Source organism: Microcebus murinus, chromosome 12 (assembly GCF_040939455.1).
Source record: "Microcebus murinus isolate Inina chromosome 12, M.murinus_Inina_mat1.0, whole genome shotgun sequence".
Taxonomy (NCBI): domain Eukaryota; kingdom Metazoa; phylum Chordata; class Mammalia; order Primates; family Cheirogaleidae; genus Microcebus; species Microcebus murinus.
In genome coordinates this window covers 15,902,925-15,921,521 of record NC_134115.1, presented here as the reverse complement: position 1 = coordinate 15,921,521, position 18,597 = coordinate 15,902,925, and the positions used below count along the sequence as shown (strand labels likewise).

The following is an 18,597-nucleotide window of genomic DNA, read 5'->3' as shown; positions in this document are numbered from 1 at the left end:
ATTACTTGTAGCTTGGAAAATGAAGTACATGTTATATATTAATAGCATAGGGGCTCTGGAGTCAAGACTGCCAGGGGTTGAATTAAGAGGTTATTGCAAAGATACGTCATATATACTCAGCCTGGGCAACATAGCGAGACCCCATCTCTACAAAGAAATTTTAAAAATTAGCTGGGTGTGGTAGCACACAGCTGTAGTCCTAGCTACTTTGGAGGCTGAGGCAAGAGGATCAATTGAACCCAGGAGTTTAAGGCTGCAGTGAGCTGTGATGACACCACTGCACTCCAGCCTAGGTGACAGAGTGAGACCCTGTCTCTTAAAAAAAAATAAGATATGTCATATATATATATATATATGTATGTGTGTGTGTATGTGTATACATACACATACACAGAAGCATTTTAAAATATAAGCATTCAATTAAAGTTAGGTATAATTATTCAATTATTGTACTTACATCTAATTCTTACAGAATTGCCTTTAACTATACTTGAACTTTTACTACTTACAAAATGTTATTATATCTGTACATGTTAAGATTTAACAGCAAGGAGACCTCTGGGCAAACCTGGTACAGCGAACACACGTTTATCTCCACTTACTCCAGTAAAATGACATTAAAATGACAGTGAAAGAATGAAAAAGATATAAACCTATAAAGACAAAGCAAACAGGAAAAGAGATCCCTGCTGAAGAAGGATGCCAACAAAACTTAGGAATGTGGAAAGCAGATGGGTGAGCAGTAACTGACTTACCAAAGCTGAGAAAGTTAATACCTAAGCTTTTAGGAGGAAGCAGAGCCAGCCAGAAGTGAACCTATTCAAGTCACAGCACCTTGGAGAGGCTTGAAAACTAGAGCTGCCATGCCTCAGAGAGCAGAAGTAAAGTGAGGCTGAAAAGGGGGATTTGTTGTCAAAGTTTTTTTAAAGAGCAGTGAGACCCTTCCTCACCCATATTCCCTACTCCATCCATGCTGCCCAAATTCAGCAGAAGACAGATGGTTTATGTTCTGGAGGGGTTGACTCATAGCTCCTCTAGACACCAGGGAGAGCCGAGGACAGGGATGACTGACTACACAGAAAAGCAGAATTAAGTGAAGTTGTACATACTGAATTATAAGACAGGTCCTCCAACCCAGCCTCATTCTCAAATTCAGATTCTAGAATGCTGGGATCCTATCAGGAGATTAGAAGCTTCCTTTGAGGGGAAAACCAGCTGATCCAAGAGAAAAGGCCTCCAAATGAAGTTTGGGGTCCCACAATGAAGAATGTGGCTTGTTGCTGGTCTCTTACAGTGAAGCCCAACAGTCAACATACCTACAGAGGCTCTAATCAACTTTTTATCACCTCATTCTTTATTTTTAAAATTTTTGTAGAGACAGGGTATTGCTATGTTTCCCAGGCTGGCCTCGAACTCCTAGGCTCAAGTGATCCTCCTACCTCAGCCTCCCAAGTAGCTGGGACTATAGGAGTGAATCACCACACCCAGCTATCAACTCATTCTTAAATGTGGGTGAATAGTTGAGGATCTCCATGTATTTGAAAAATCTACCTTACATGAAAGACAAAGCCTAAAATGACCAAACAGAAAAAAGAAAAGAACTTGGAGGAAATAAAACCAATGCAGGGAGCAGGAAAAGATGTCAAAATAAAAAAACTCTCAAAAATTTTAACTCCCATACTCTCTTCTCAGGAAACTACTTGAGGGAGATACTCCACCCAAGTAAGAGTGTAAATCAAGATAAAAAACATGGACTCTGGTAAATAGGAGCTCCAACAAAGGAGAAAACAGAGAATTCCCTAGGTGAAGGTGAAGGGAGGTTCCAGGATGACAGCTGGGTAGCCAGACTGGAAAGCAGCCAGTCCATTCTGATGTGAGGATGGCGGGCTCCATAAGGAATGTCTCCAAGAAAAAATAATGGAAATGATGGAAATGGAATCTGATGTGTTTGAACCTTATGAACAAAATTTCACAACTCTAGTGAAACATAGAGAGATGTAATAGTGACAAGTATAGAGAAAAGTAAGCAACCTAAGAAAGAAGGAATTATACTCTCCAGGGAAAAACAAAATATTCATGGCAGACTGTTTGATTGTTTAAGAATATTTGTTGTCCCTCTCTGGAGAAGGATGATACTTCCTCACCCTGTTGATGTCAGACTTGGCATCGTGAATTACCCTGACCAATGAAATCAGGTCAGATGTGAATATGTCACTTCTAGGCAGAAGCTTTAAGAACCTACTCATAGTTCCCATGTCTCTGCCCCTGCCACAGATTGGCACTGTTTAGATAGAGGTTGCTCTGGCCATCTGAGTCCGGAGTGAAGACGTCGTAGAGCAGGAGTGCAGCAGACCTGCCACTGGACATACATGAATAAGAAGTAAATCTTTATTTTTGTAAGCCAATACAACAAGAAAGGGGTTTGGGGGCTTCTGCAGTCATTTCTTAACATGGCATAATTAACTTCTCCTGACTGATATAACATGAAGTGCTATGGACAATATTTATATAATGATCATTAAAATATATACCATAAATAATTGAACAATGTGCTATAAAAATACTTGGAAATTAATACATGGTATAAAATGGCTAAAAATGAAAACTGAAATGGCAGTAATATGCTACTTAGAAATGTGAAATTAAATAGCAGAGCAGTAACTCCTCTGGGAACTGAGTGATGACAGGTGGTGCAGGGCCTTCTGGTATTATTATGAGTCTTGTATTTATTTGACTCTTAAACCATATACATAATCACTTTGAAAAAATAAAAATTACATTTCTTTGAAAAAGAAAAATGAATGGTGAGAGGGGGGTTTTAGTAGTATTTTTAATTCAGCCAATTTAATAGACTTTAATCATACCACTTTAATGTTAAAATTGTAAGAACTAATTCTTGATTAATACTTTAAAAATATATTTTTCAAGAAGATTGAATTGAAAAACAGCTAAATTTTTTCATTCTACCTTCACACTGTCCACTGCACAACAGAAATATGAATGTTGCTTTCCTAGTATTTTTTGACTCAGCTACCTCCTTCCCTTTCCCTTACATGTGATGTTATTTATAGTGTACTATTTATATGACATTAAATATCACTAACTTGAATTTGAAAAATGACCTATATGAATATGTAATTATTTTATGAAGTTATTTTATACTTGCAAAAATAATTGTTTTTAAAAATAGTCTCAGACATTAGACCCTACAGTATTTTCCTTAGGAGGCTGGCAGTGATTAAAATGGATTTGTTATGTATAGATAAGATACATAGCTATCACCTATAATTTGTAAATAATTAATTGTACTTAATGGGGTTTTAACTCTTTTCTGGTATTTTTTTACATCATTTACTATCTCTGAAGGAAAAGGATTCGGGGAAGCAAAAGTAAACCAGTCTAATTGCTATGTAAATTGTAAGGAATAAAGGCAACAGTCTCTCCATAGCCTTCGGATTTGTTAGTGTGGCGTGATCTGAGCCTGGCCCACCCTCCTGTGCTCATCTCCAGCATCCTTTATATCCAGCGCTAATCCATTCAGTCATTCAGCAGACACTTATTCCAAGCCTCCAATGTACTAGGCCTGTTATTACTAAACTGCTTGCAGATCCCTGAGTATATGATGTCATCTCATACTTCTTGGCCTTGTGATGGGGGTGGGTCTCCTGATCTGAAATACTGTAACTCATATTCCTGTACCTTCCCCAAGGCCAACTTGTCCATTAAGACATAAGGGGCATGGGAAGCCTTACCTTACCCCTAAAAGTTAGGTGCCTTTCCTCCATACTCCCATAGGACCCTCTATATTTTTAACAGAGCCATTATATTCTTCTTTTCATTATGAGGCCCATAAAAGCAGAAACCTGGTCTGTTTTACTCACTGGTGTGTCACTACAGTACCAGGCTCATTGTTGCATTCAAATAATTCTTGTCTGTCATTACTCAACAGGTTGTATGCTCCTTGGTGGATAGGTTTGTGGTTTATTAAACTTTGTTTCTTTTAGCATTTAGTACTTAGTGTAAGACCTAGAACATAGAATTTTGCTGAATAAATTAACTTTGTCAGCATTACCATTAATCTTTAAAATACATAGCATTGCAGAGTATACAGAAAGTATCCTGATACAGAGAGACATGGTATGCTGAGGATTTGTTCCTTTGTGTTTTACTTAAATAGGAAAAGTATGAAAGATCTGAAAAAAAAATATGTAGGAAATAAGAAAAATACATATGTATAAAATTATATGAAAAATACATAGGCCACAAATGCCAAATGACCTATAGTGCTCTATGCTGTCACCACACTTAACCTACAAATAAAATAGAAATAATTCTTATAGAAATAGTCTCAAAATAACCAGCTAAAATTATATCATCATCAACAACAAATCACTTGGGGCTTCTGCTCATTAAATTGGTTTGTATAAATAAGCACTACCTAAGTTCTCAATTTATGACATGGTGTGTCTATAACCCAAATTTACTATCCATTAAAAATAAATTGTGATCAATATACAAATATCAGTTATATTTCTATACACTAGCAATGAACAATCTGAAAGTGAAATTAAGAAAACTTTCACTTATAATAGCATCAAAAAGAATAAAATATTTAGGAATAAATAAATTTAACCAAAGTGTAAGACATGTACACTGAAAACTACAAAACATGGTTTAAAAAAATGGAAAGACAGCCCATGTTCATGAATTGGAAAACTTAATATTGTTAAGACAGCAATACTCCCCAAATTGACCTACAGAGTCAATACAATTCCTATCAAAATTCCAACTGGCTTTTTTCTTCCCACATAAATAGACAACTGATCTTAAAATTCAAATGGAAATTCAAATAACCAAAACAACATTGAAAAAGAAGAACAAAGTTCATGGATTCACACTTCCTGACTTCAAAATTTACTGCAAAGCTATAGTAATTAAGACAATGTGGTATTGGCACAGGATAGACATATAGACCAATGGAATAAAATTAAGAGTATAGAAATAAATTCATACATCTATGGTCAGTTGGATTTCAACAAATGTGTAAAGATAATTCAATGAAGAAAGAATAGTTTTTTCAACAAATGGTGCTGGAACAACTGGATATCTGCATGCTCAAGAACGAAGTTGGACTCCTACCTCATATCATATATGAAAATTAATTCAAAATGGATCAAAAACCCAAATGTAAGATTTAAAACCATAAAACACAGAAAAAAAGATGGGTATAATTCTACATGATCTTGGATTAGAGTGAGCGGGTAGAGAACCTGCAGCCTTGGGGCCACATTTGGCATTCTGGACCCTTTAGTGCAGCCTTTTGACTGAATCCAAACTTCACAGAACAAATCCTTTTAAAGAGATTATATGACATTGAAGGGATTTGTTCTGTAAAATTTGGATTTGGTCAAGGAGCCACACTTGGGGATCTGGAGGTACACATGTGGCCTTGAGACCAAAGTTTCCCTACCCTCCTAGGACAATTAAAGCACAAACCAAAGAAAACAAATACATTGGATTTCATCAAAAGTAAAAACGTTCACAATGCAGAGAACACCATCAAGAAAGTGAATCACGCCTGTAATCCTAGCACTTTGGGAGGCTGAGGCGGGCGGATTGCTCAAGGTCAGGAGTTCGAAACCAGCCTGAGCGAGACCCTGTCTCTACCAAAAATAGAAATAAATTGACCAACTAAAAATATATATACAAAAAAAAATTAGCCGGGCATGGTGGCGCATGCCTGTAGTCCCAGCTACTCGGGAGGCTGAGGCAGGAGGATCACTGAGCCCAGGAGATTGAGGTTGCTGTGAGCCAGGCTGACGCCACGGCACTTACTCTAGCCTGGGCAACAAAGTGAGACACTGTCTCAAAAAAAAAAAAAAAAGAAAAAAGAAAGTGAAAAGACAACCTAGAGTATGGGAGAAAATATTTGCAAATCATATATCTGATAAGGGACTTGTATCTAGAATACATAAAGAACTCTTACAACTCAACAATGAAAAGACAAATAATTTAAAATGAGCAAAGGATCTTAAAAGACATTTCTCCAAAGAAGGTACACAAACAGCCAATAAACACATAAAAAGATCCTCAATATCATTAATTATGGAACTGTAACTCAAAACCACATGAGATGTCATTTCACATCCACTAGGATGGCTATAATCAAAAAAGACAAACAACCAGGCATTAGTGACTCATGTCTGTAATCCTAGCACTTTGGGAGGCTGAGAAGGAGGATTGCTTGAGGCCAGGAGTTTGAGACCAGTCGGAACAAGAGCAAAACCTTGTCTCTATAAAAAATGGAAAAAAAGTAGCCTGGCGTGGTGGCACACGCCTGCAGTCCCAGCTAGGAGGCTGAGGCAGGAGGATCACTTGAGCCTAAGAGTTTGAGGTTGCAGTGAGCTATGATGATGCCACTGAACTCTAGCCCAAGTGACAGAGATCCTGTCTCAAAAAAAAAAAAAAAGATAGGCAATAACAAGTGTTGGCAAGGATGTGGAACTAGAACCCCCATACACTGCTATTGGGAATATAAAATAGTGCAGCTGCTGTGGAAAACAGTTTGGCAGTCCCTCTAAAAGTTACACACAGAATTACCATATGACCCAACAATCCCACTCCTAGGTATATAACCAAGAGAATGGAAAATATACAATCACACAAAAAAACTTGTATACAAATGTTCATAACATTCTTCTACAGCATGGTTATTCATAATAGCCAAAAAGTAGTACTAATCCAGATTTCTATCAACTCATGAACAAAGTGTGGTATATCCATAGAATGGAATATTATTCAGTCATAAAAAGGAATGAATAATGTTACATGCTACATAATGTTTGAAAACATTATGCTAAGAAGCCAGACACAAAAGGCTATATATTGTATGATATAATTTATATGAAATGTCAAGACTAGGCAACCCATAGAGACAGAAAGTAGATTGATTCGTGGTTGCCAGGGGATGGGAGTAAGGGGAAATTGGGACTGATTGCTAGTAGGAACATAATTTCATTTCAGGGTGATGAAAATATTCTGGAATTAGTATGATTGTATAACATAGTGAATATACTAAAAACTACCTCATTGTACACTTTAAGATGGTAAATTTTTATGTAAATTATATCTTGATTTTAAAATTTAAAAAATGAAATGTGATCCTAAACTTGTAATAAATCATAAGCAATTGTATATATCAAAGCAGTTGATCTAGAGCAGTATCCTGTTTGTAAAGGGACAAAATTAAATCAGTGTTCTTCCCTTCCCATCAAAACTGGTTCATTGTGATTTCTGTATTCAGATACAATTTATGATTCTTAGCTCTTTTGAGCATGCATACATTAGGTCAATTGAAAAGCAATTTTTTCATCAGTGAATTTACATCTAGTTTTTACAACTTTATGTATATGTGAGCTCAGAAACACATTTCTATCAAAAAAGCACCCCTAATTCTCTATTTCCTTACCCTGCTTTATTTTCTCCATAGTACTTATCACTGGACTATAAATTCCTTGAGGGATAGGGCTTTTAGTTCTCAGCTCTGTCTGCAAAAAGAAAAGGTTGACAGAAAACATAAAGCAGAAAAATACTTATAAATTAAAAACTCTGTAGAAATTTATATTTATTGTCTATAGAAGATGTCTGTGGATACTATTTCATGTTTTCAGAAAATAAAATTTGAGCTACTAACTCACCCTTTGGAAGAGGCACAGACTCCTGTGTAAGAACTAAACCCAGGATACCAGCCCTGGTCCTGAAGGATGTTTTGGTTTGCTGTGACCTAGCCAGCTAAACTCACATAATCAGGTCCTTACATCTAGCTTTCTTTCTCATGGGAGATACTGAATTTTGTAATAAACCTTAGAAAGAGGACCTCAGTACTACTGAAGGTAGCTCTTTCATGAAAAGTGTACATTGGTATTCTTCCTTTCTGATTTATTTGTTCACAATCCACTAGAATACTTCTGTTTGTAGGTTCCATCACCTTTAAATTCTTGGTCTTCTCTTTGATTACTTGGCTGCTCAGGTCATGAGTGCTTCTAGAGAAAAAATATTCCTTACCATTGGCAGATATTTGCCAACTAAGGGGAGTGAGCTCCTCTCTGAATGCATAAGAAGAAGAGGCCACCATGGTAATGTCAAATTTAATTCTAATATACTTTTTGCATATAGTAGGGGTAAGAGTATCTATCAAATGCCAAATGAACACTGACTTATGCTGTTAATTTGATCACATACCTAGTTTCTTATTTTATAGTTTCCTTGGGGAGAAAGAGAGTTTAAAATATCTTTGTGATTACTAAGTGGAAACTATTCTTCTCTAGATGCAGTTCAATAATTCACAAATGTATTACTAAAGAAGTAACAACTAGTCAAAAACTGGTGGTCAGAAACCCAGCAAAGGGTGGGAGATGGGGAAAAGAGAAAAAAAACAGTAAGAAAAACCATATCCTTTTATTCATAAATCAAAGAAATAGCCATGAAGCACTTCTTAGGCCTATAAAAATAGATTAAGCATTGTCTCTGAAATATTTTGTGAGAATAGCATTCATATGAACTTCCCAGACAATGCTGTTATTTCTACAGTTGATAACACACAACTAAAAGTCTGAGTATCAATCTGTTTAGAAAATGTCTTATGATACTTCATGACTATTTGTTACTTCTTTAGTAATACATTTGTGAATAAGGAACCACGTGTGTGCCAAAAGAGACCAAAAACTTATCCTATTTTGACAGTAAACTCTATGGAAAACCTACTTATAATTTTATCTTAAACATATATGATGCTTCAGTTTCAATTTGCTTTATTTTTTTGTTTTTTAGCAATAAAGTATTTTTAATTAAAGTACATACATTTTTAGACATATTGCTATTGCACACCTAATAGACCAAAGTATAGTGTAAACATAACTTTTAAATGTGCTGAGAAACCAAAAAATTCATGTGACTTGCTTTATTGAGATACTTGCTCTGTTGCAGTTGTCTAGAACTGAACATGCAATATCTCTGAGATATGCCTAAATGTGGTTTGTCATTGACCAAAACATCGTTATGCAGCACATAATTATAATTACACATTCTTTCTCTAAGTCATTTCTTTCCTTTCACATCATACTATGTGCAGTTAAAAAGAACCATGTAGGCTGGGCACAGTGGCTCACACTTATAATCCTAGCACTCTGGGAAGCCAAGCCAGGCAGATTGTTTGAGCTTAGAAGTTCAAGATCAGCCTGAGCAAGAGCAAGACCCCCGTCTCAACTAAAAATAGAAAACAAAAAAAATTAGCCAGGCATGGTATCACATGCCTGTAGTCCCAGCTACTGGGGGGGAGGGGGGCTGAGGCAGAAGGATCGCTTAAGCCCAGGAGTTTGAAGTTGCATTCTAACCGGGACAACAGAGCGAGACTCTGTTTTAAAAAATAAAAATAGGCCGGGCGCGGTGGCTCACGCCTGTAATCCTAGCTCTTGGGAGGCCGAGGCGGGCGGATTGCTCAAGGTCAGGAGTTCAAAACCAGCCTGAGCAAGAGCGAGACCCCGTCTCTACTATAAATAGAAAGAAATTAATTGGCCAAATGATATATATATAAAAAATTAGCCGGGCATGGTGGCGCATGCCTGTAGTCCCAGCTACCCGGGAGGCTGAGGCAGAAGGATCGCTCGAGCCCAGGAGTTTGAGGTTGCTGTGAGCTCTGACGCCACGGCACTCACTCTAGCCTGGACAACAAAGCGAGACTCTGTCTCAAAAAAAAAAAATAAAAAATAAAAAAAATAAAAATAAAAATAAAAAAAATAAAGTAGCCATGTAGCTCCTTCAATATTTTGCTTAGAAATTTCTTCAGCCAGATATCCTAGTTCATCACTCTTAAATTTTAATTTCCATAAAGCCCTCAGGCATGGATACAATTCAGCCATGCTATTTGCAGTCAAATAATAAGGATGGCCTTTACTTCAGTTTCCAATTCCTTGTTCCTCAATTCCATGTGAGACCTCATCAGAATGCTCGTTACCATCCATATTTCTATCAATATTCTGATCATGACCACTTAAATAATCCCTAGGAAAATATAGGCTTTCCCTAGTTTTGGGGTCTCTTCTGAGCCCTCACCAGAATTGCCCTTAATGCTTTATTCACAGAAAGCTTTCATGTATTTATTTGATAAAGCAACAGACTATTTACCATGTAGTAAAAATAGCAGTTTTCGTCCCAGTTTATTAGATAATTACTTTGTAAAATAAGATTTTGATTTTAAATGCAAGGGCAGGAGTCCTCAAACTTTTTAAACAGGGGGCCAGTTCATCGTCCCTCAGACTGTTGGAGGGCCGGACTATAGTTTAAAAAAAACTATGAACAAATTCCTATGCACAATGCACATATCTTATTTTGAAGAAAAAAAACAAACAGGCAGGCCGGGCGTGGTGGCTCACGCCTGTAATCCTAGCACTTTGGGAGGCCAAGGCGGGCGGATTGCTCAAGGTCAGGAGTTCGAAACCAGCCTGAGCGAGACACCCCCCCCCCCCCCCCCGTCTCTACCAAAAATAGAAATAAATTAATTGACCAACTAAAAATATATATACAAAAAATTAGCTGGGCATGGTGGCGCATGCCTGTAGTCCCAGCTACTGGGGAGGCTGAGGCAGTAGGATTGCTGAGCCCCGGAGATTGAGGTTGCTGTGAGCCAGGCTGACGCCACGGCACTCACTCTAGCCTGGGCAACAAAGTGAGACTCTGTCTCAAAAAAAAAAAAAAACCCAAAAAAAACAAACAGGCAAAAACACTCGTATGTGGCCCGTGGGCCATAGTTTGAGGACACCTGCGCAAGGGAGTGGTTCATAAATACCATTTAAAAAAAAAAAAAAGAAAGAAAAGGCTGTTTGATGTTTTAGAAAATATAATTTAATGTAAACTCCATTAATAACTTGGGTCATTCTAGTCATGTCTTACAGCTGGTGACACCTGGAAGCTAGCCATGAAAATGTCCAGTGAAATAGATGGGCTTAGGCTCAGGCCTGGAAAGGAACAATTCAGATGCTGCCCAACCCCTGTCTCCAGGTGATGGGAATTTCAAAAGGAGATTGGTTTCTCAGTATAAAATACCTTGCCCTGTTCCCATTCTTCCATCTAGAAAAAAACACTCATGCTGGAAAGTAATAAAAACAAAACTTTACAATTTTAATACTTATAAATTATCAAAATTATGAATAAGTTGAATTCAGATAACTCCTTACTCCTTTTCACTGCTACAGGGTAGGATAATGAAATGCAACTGCAAGACACAAAAATGAGTAATAGTAATTCAGCCTCTCATGGCAGTCCAATAGCTACTGGTTTGTAATCATGAATGGAATTCTTTTAACTACACATTTTTCAGTAGAAAACTTCAAGGATATTTTAGCAGAGAGAAAAATTAAGCAAAATGGTTGAGATAGTATTGTTTTATAACGCTAAATCCTGTCACTTTTTCCTTCAATCAAATGTTTACATTTTGGCATACCTTTCATGGTTCTTCTGTGGTAAAAATTACCTAAGTCCTAAATTCTTTCTTAGGTTTATGTTGTTAGGCAGTTGGAATTTATCCAAAACTACTGTTTCTTGTAATTCTCTACTGGATGGCTCTACAATTTCTATTCGGATTCTATCTAGGATGGCTTCTTTTCATATAATCCTAAATGAAAAGTAATCATAGGAAAAGGAACCAGCATAAAAACTGAGGTGTCTATTTTCAAATGGCAAAGTCAGTATTAACTAGGAGTATTCTTTAGGGTTTAGAGTTAGCCAAAGGTTGAAGTTAAATTTCAGTCCTTTTGCCAGAGAAATAAAATATATTCTCTCAAAATACTTTTGAAAATTCTTTGCTGGCATGGAATGCTTGCAAATAAACCTTTTTCTTTCCTGTCCCCTCCACCCCACCCCCTGCCCTAGTCATCTGTCTTCTCAGAACTACTGGAATCCTGGATCATTGTGGAGAGTGAAAGGTTAGTAAGCACATGCCTGTTAATTTGTTGTTGGTAATTGGGGGTCAAGGTCCAAGAAGTAGTTCTTTTAAAAATAAGACACCTCATATTAGATAAAATAAATTCTAATAATATTTACTGCTATGGACTTGAAAAATTATACCTTGCTTTGTATATAATAAGCTTGAAAACACAATACAGTATATGAATATAGTTTATAAATTATTCCTTTTGTTCTAATTTAATTACATAATTATTAATTAATAAATGGAGTTTTACATTTCCAAGAATCATGAGTATAAATTTTTAAAAATATTTATATACTTTTCTATTCTTCTCTGTTTTGGATGGTTTGTTCCTTGGGCATGTAGGGATCTTGCAAATTATTAAAACAGTCTGTGAGATTGTTATATTTTTCTTTTCTAGTACTGCAGAGATCATTCAATAGAATTGTGGGTTATAATTAACCAGCAGAACATAATACTGTCTAATGTAATATATTTGAGTTCAATCAAATTACACTGCTAGCATTTCAAATGTAGCAATTCTGATGACTCACTGTGGAAATTCCTAGAAGAAAAAAATATAAAAAGGGACAAATGAGAACTGTGCAAAATATCAAAAGACAACATTATAACATCAAATTTTTCTGAGATTTCATTTTACAATTTCCCTCATTCTAATTGCCTCCATGTTGGAGTCTTGTTCAGGTCAACATGAAGGCCATTATAAAAATCAAACACCATTCCAGAATTTAGTGTCTTGTATGCCGTGTATTCCAAGAGCAAGAATTAGGAACAGTCATTCCTGGTGTAGGCAATAAGGGGTACATTGTTTGTAGTGAATTTAAAAACAGTAAAAACCGTGAAAAGTCAGTCTACTTTTATCAGCAGTAATGACAGTGATAAAATATTCCTCCTTATTGGGCAGAGGCTCCCACTACCTTGCCCTTGGTACACTACTGCCCATATAAGCTCAAAAGTACTATATACCCAGTACATTTGAGATGTTTATTGCAGAGGGATCTCATTTTCACCTTTATTTTCAAGTTTTAAAAAATATAAATGTAGAAAAGTATGTTATCAGTATTAATGAAGGGAGCCTACAACCTGTTACAACTTTAAATGTAAGATATAAATAATGAATATGTTTAAAAATTCCAATGAAGTTGAGACCAAAAAGTGGACATGACTGACTTTCTACTTGAACTTTCAGACATTGATACCCCTCTATTTTAAAGTGATAAGTATATACGTAAGGCAATAACTGAAAGATTAAAACATGTCTTATTTGCATTTAATGTATGAGAGTCTGTGTTGATCACAGAAATAAACTCCCACTAAGGATATGACTCCATAATAATTCATTCTAAAACTTAGTATGAGACTTTTATTTTTTTCCATAGAAGGCACCTATTCTCAAATAAGCATTCATCACTTTATTGGCCTACACTAATATAAACAAGGCAATGCTAATGGCAATATAGTTCACATTACTGAAGCTCATATATATTTTTGCTGAGTCCTTCAACCCTAAGTTCATGAAGATATGAAGAATTGAGGAACCAAGAAATTACACTGAGGAAAGAAAACAAACATTAAAGCACAAAAGCACCTTCATCAATGTTCTCACACCTATGGTTCCCATAACTATAGAATTTTCCATCTCTGTTATCTGTATACTACTCTGGAGTTAGGAAGGGAACTAGTATTTTATGGAGGCAAATATTTTTCCTTTCAAATGCTGTGTTACAGGTAGAGAGAAAAGGAACATAAAGAACAAAAAGAAAACCACATTTCATATAAATGCAAAAAGGCAAACACAATAATAAAATGTTTAGATTAAGGGAAGCATGTGAAAAAGATAGTAAAATCTATTATTAGTATATGGTAAAAAATAATTTTACTTGCCTTGCGAAGGTTCCTTATTCTTTCCTTTGTGAGAGCACTGACTAGAGTAATCAGAGATTGACTTCCAGAATATATTATTCAGGACATTATTTATATGTGTGTTTATATATGTGCATGAAATCTATCGTAGCATATAAAGGATCTCTATGTTTAAAAGGAAGGAAAAAAATCATACCTTTGTTATTTAGAAATCAACTCACATTTGCATTATCAAACCTAATCATTGTTGGTCTGATATAAATTTTCTTGCTTTTTTTAGTGAGTTGGCTTTTAGGAAATGTGTTTCTATTTCCATAGGTTAAACAAGTATCTGTTAATTTCTTGAACAAGCAGGATTCTAGTATCAGAATACATTCTTATATGAATTATTTCTAATTGAGGCACAGCATATTAATCTTATAAGAAATTTAGAGTTAGGACCTTAATTAATAAACATATATTTATTAATTCATATATAATTGTGCTTTGTTGAAGGCACTGGCCTTTTGTGCGCACACACACACATATATATGCATAAATGCATGTCATATAAACCAAAGGCAAAAAAGGAAGACTAGCTGAAAACCAGAACTGACTTCAAATAGTCCTTGGTAAAAATAAAATTTCCAAGTTAGTTGTTTGAAACTTAGAAAACAGTGTCCTGTTGGGCTAATATAAATTGTTCCATTCCCAGATAAGTCCACAGAAATCTATGTAACCCATAATTTAAATGAATTTTAGTACTATGCTTAAGAGATTTAAAAAACTGTTTACCTATTTAGAAGTTTGTTTTATTTTGATTTTCATTCCCTATAGGAGCTGGTTTTTAGCAATGAGACAAAGGAACCCTATTCCCTAAGTGTTAGCAACTAGAAAAAGGAAGCCTTAAGTCTTTGAGCATGGGGTGACAGTTGGGTCTTAGGTGAGATGTTCAAGGTCAACAGCTACAGAGGAAAGGCCAAAAGAAGAAGGTCTGTGGCAGCATCAGAAGGAAAAAATGAGTTCAGCAAGGAAGTAGGTGACTTTAATTAAGGAGGCATCCATAGTGAGGGTAGTTTTGCTACTGCCCAACCCAAACATTAATTAGTTTAAGAAACTTAACTTTGGTTTATAAGTGAAAGTTTAGAAAAGTAACAAAAATAACAATATAAGAAACAAAATAATATCTCAGGTTATTATAATGGGATGTTTTCCTGTGATAAAAAATATTGTGAAAAAAGCACAAACTATTATTTAGTGGGCAAATTATTTAGTTATTAATTCCAAACTAAATTGTACATTATATAATATATATATAAACCAAATATATATATATATATATATGTATATATGTGTGTGTGTGTGTGTGTGTGTGTGTGTATATATATATGCCAAAAAAACTTGAAGGGAAATTTTAGCAAAATTTCATTTCCATATTTACAGACCCAATGCCATTTGGCCTGCCTGTTTAGAAAACCTGACTAAACAGGTCATAGAGAAAAATCTCAGACTTAAGCCCATCAGATTATTAGCTAAAGATCCTTTGGCCAGACTTCAGACATACTCCATGTGACCAGATATATCACAACCAGTGTTCTTTTCCTTGAAATGTTACAATGCTTTAGTGTTAGTTTATCATTGTTTCCCTGTTCCATGGAATTGCATCCATTCTCCCAACTTTAGTAGCATGAGAGATACAGTGAGTGCACAGGGCAGAAGAGATGAAAACTTATATTGCGTAGTACTACCAAACTAACAATATAACATTATAAGTAAAAAACAATTTCAGAAACAGAGCAGAGACCATGTTTAAAAAGTTAAGACTGACCACTCAATTTCTGTGGGCTGTCAATCAACCTCAGTCCATAAATCTGATAGGTTGTCTTAGCCCACAGACTATATTTTGGCACATATACATATACATGTGTATATATGTATACATATATACATATATGTATACATATATGTATATACATATACATCAGACTCTCCCTCTGACACCAGCAATATTTAGCCAAATCTTTTAAAAATAGCAATATAGTTGTATTTGAGAATAACAATAATATGCTTATATTGTAATTATAACATACTTTTATAATATAATATACTTTTATATTATATAATAATATACACTTGATGGATATTTTAGTTTATCAGTTTTGTTCTTCAATTATGCCTAGAAAAAATTCTAAGCATATTTATAAGTAAAAATATTTAAATATTACCAAATATTAGAAAACATGTATTTGTTTGATTATGGAAATATAAATTAAAACTCCCCAAATATACTATACGAGATATACACATCTATAGTGTATAAAGATTAGGAATTCCTTCCTCCCCTTCTTCCTTTATCCTGAGGAAGAGATAGTCAGCTTGAGCTTTAATTTTTAACAAGTTAGAAAAAGGAATCTTTTTACATATCTACTAAATTAAAATTTCTATTGTTCAACACCTAAGTTTTTAAGTCACTTGGTTTCCTAGATACTTCAATGGAATCAGCAGACATTGATCCAACCCCAACTCCAAGACTAGAGCGTCGTAATGATAGTTCCAAGGCAGAAATTTGACGTAATTCTTTGCGACACAATTTTACAGGTGTAACACCATGAAGTTGTCCCACATTTCCCACAGGTTGAATTTGGGATGACAGTTGATAGTGAGATTTTGTAAACTGATTTTCATCTGTTACTGTTTTATCCTCATTGCTTAACAAGTGCCCACTGGGGGGTGCTAAAGAGCTATAAATTGGAAGTAATTCTTGGAGATCTTCCCCAAGCTTCTGAGGATTGGATTGTGTTCTTAAACTGCTTGCTGAACTGTCTATTTCTATTTCTCTTCCACTTAATTTCATACTTTCAGTTCTGGATGCCCATTTTAAGTCTTCTGAAATCATGCCTGCTTCTTCTGGGTTTAGGACTCCATCTTTAGCATCATGATCTAAAAATATTCACAAAACCAAAAAATTAGACATTATTTCCTCAAAACTAGGTATTTTTATCCTAATATCCTAACACAGCTACATTATTATAATGTGATATACATATATACATTATGTCCTTAACCTTTTTATTAAATCACTCCTTTTAGATGAACAGATGTATGAATGTGAATTATTCTTATTTCTTTTTTTTTTTTTTTTTTTTTTGGTCAATATCTGAGCAGTGTATATTCTTATTTCTTATTCTTATTTAGACACCTTGCATGTGAATAACTCAGAACTTTAATTCATGAAACAAAGTTGAGAAATAGTCTTCTAGGGATTCTGGCACTCCCTGGAAATATAGAAGTGGCTCTGGGTCTCTCTGTTGCCTTTCTATGACTGCCTTCTGTTGGGCTTGCCACTAGTGAATTCCAAATTCTGGCCAAGTGAAGCAGCACTAGATAATATTAGCTCTGCTCCATATCTCCAGGGAAACCTCTGGGACTTGGCATTGTATGTGTGAAAATCTGGTCCTGGTTGGCACTTCCAGTGTAACAGGGTTCTGCTGTCCAAATGTACTCTGGGATGTATGCCACAACTTCCACCATCAAAATGAAGATGATAGAATACTCCTTCAAATCAAAGAATACCTAATATCAAACACAAAGACTTGCTTAAGAAAAATCTATATAGGTACTAGACCTAATATGATGAAAAATGCCAACTTTAACATATGTTGATACATGCTTAATATACTTTTAGTCTTGTGAAGATAAGGTTTAAAAACAGAGGTTGCACATTAGCAAATCCCAAACCAAAATCTAGCTCACAGACATGTTTTACTTGGCCTACAGTGTTCATAATACTTGACCCAAAATCTAAAAATTGGGAAATTTCATATACAAATACAGATTTCCAGCTTTTCTAGAGAGGTTAGAAAAGCTAACAATTTCCGAATAGCAACATCTGGAATAGAGTTGCCATTGCCAGTTTAGATGACTGCTGCAGTCCCCACCACACACCTTGGCTTCCCCAGCTCCTGTAGGCATTCTAGTTTAAAACCCTTAGTTTAAAACATAACTGACGTTCTAGTTTTTAAGATTCTTTCCAAAAAAGAAACCTGAACTAGCAAATGACAAGAGATCCTCACATGGAACTAAAACAGATACAAAGCTGACCACAGACAATGGCTCCCAAACTTTGTTGTATATTAGTCACTGGGAAGCTTTTAAAAATCCTGCCTCCCGGGTCAGTGTCTGGGGAAGGCAGCAGGCATATTATTTTGTAAAGATCATATATGAAGAAGCAGAAATGAGTTCACTGTCAAGCCTCACTCCAAATCCCACTTGGATTCTTTTCACAATAGGAAGTTTCCCTCTTCCAGAATTTTACAATCGAGGGAATTGTAGGAATTGTAGGGAAAGATTAATTTGTCCAAGATCACACAAGTAAAAGTAGTTAGGATTCCAACCCAGATTTTTATACATATAGTTTGACAGTGATTTAAACTGATGTAAGGATAGTTTTAAATAAAAGGAGAGAGACTGTATATTCATATAAACTGATATTATCCTTATAAAATGTTAGAAAACAGATGCATTATAACAGAGGTATGACCACCAAGTGAATCAAAACACTTCAGTCAAAAGATTAATTTTTCTGCTATTTGAAAATACCAAAAATATTTTTTTGGTAGGAAGACAATGAAAAATTACTGTCAAAACTCAATGAACTGAAGACAAAGACAGTTTTATATTAACTAGGACATTGATTATTAAGCATATAAGACATTTCAGGGAATTTAAGAATTTGATATATTTATTATATTTTATAATTCAAACAAACCTCA

General features: G+C 35.2%; 1 protein-coding gene and 1 long non-coding RNA gene across 4 annotated transcripts in view; one reads left to right on the top strand and one right to left on the bottom strand.

Moving 5' to 3' along the window:
* Window positions 1-18,597, top strand: part of LOC105879513 (uncharacterized) — a 38,165-nt gene that overhangs the window by 1,492 nt on the left and 18,076 nt on the right. For both annotated transcript variants that reach the window (XR_012922074.1, XR_012922075.1), the window contains exon 2: window positions 11,926-11,978. This is a non-coding gene — a long non-coding RNA (uncharacterized LOC105879513). The remainder of the gene's footprint in view (window positions 1-11,925; window positions 11,979-18,597) is intronic.
* Window positions 15,387-18,597, bottom strand: part of KIF27 (kinesin family member 27) — a 78,569-nt gene continuing 75,358 nt past the window's right edge. For both annotated transcript variants that reach the window (XM_012779819.2, XM_076008583.1), the window contains exon 18: window positions 15,387-16,765. In XM_012779819.2, coding sequence (XP_012635273.1) covers window positions 16,281-16,765 — 485 coding nt within the window. In that variant the 3' untranslated portion in view covers window positions 15,387-16,280. The remainder of the gene's footprint in view (window positions 16,766-18,597) is intronic.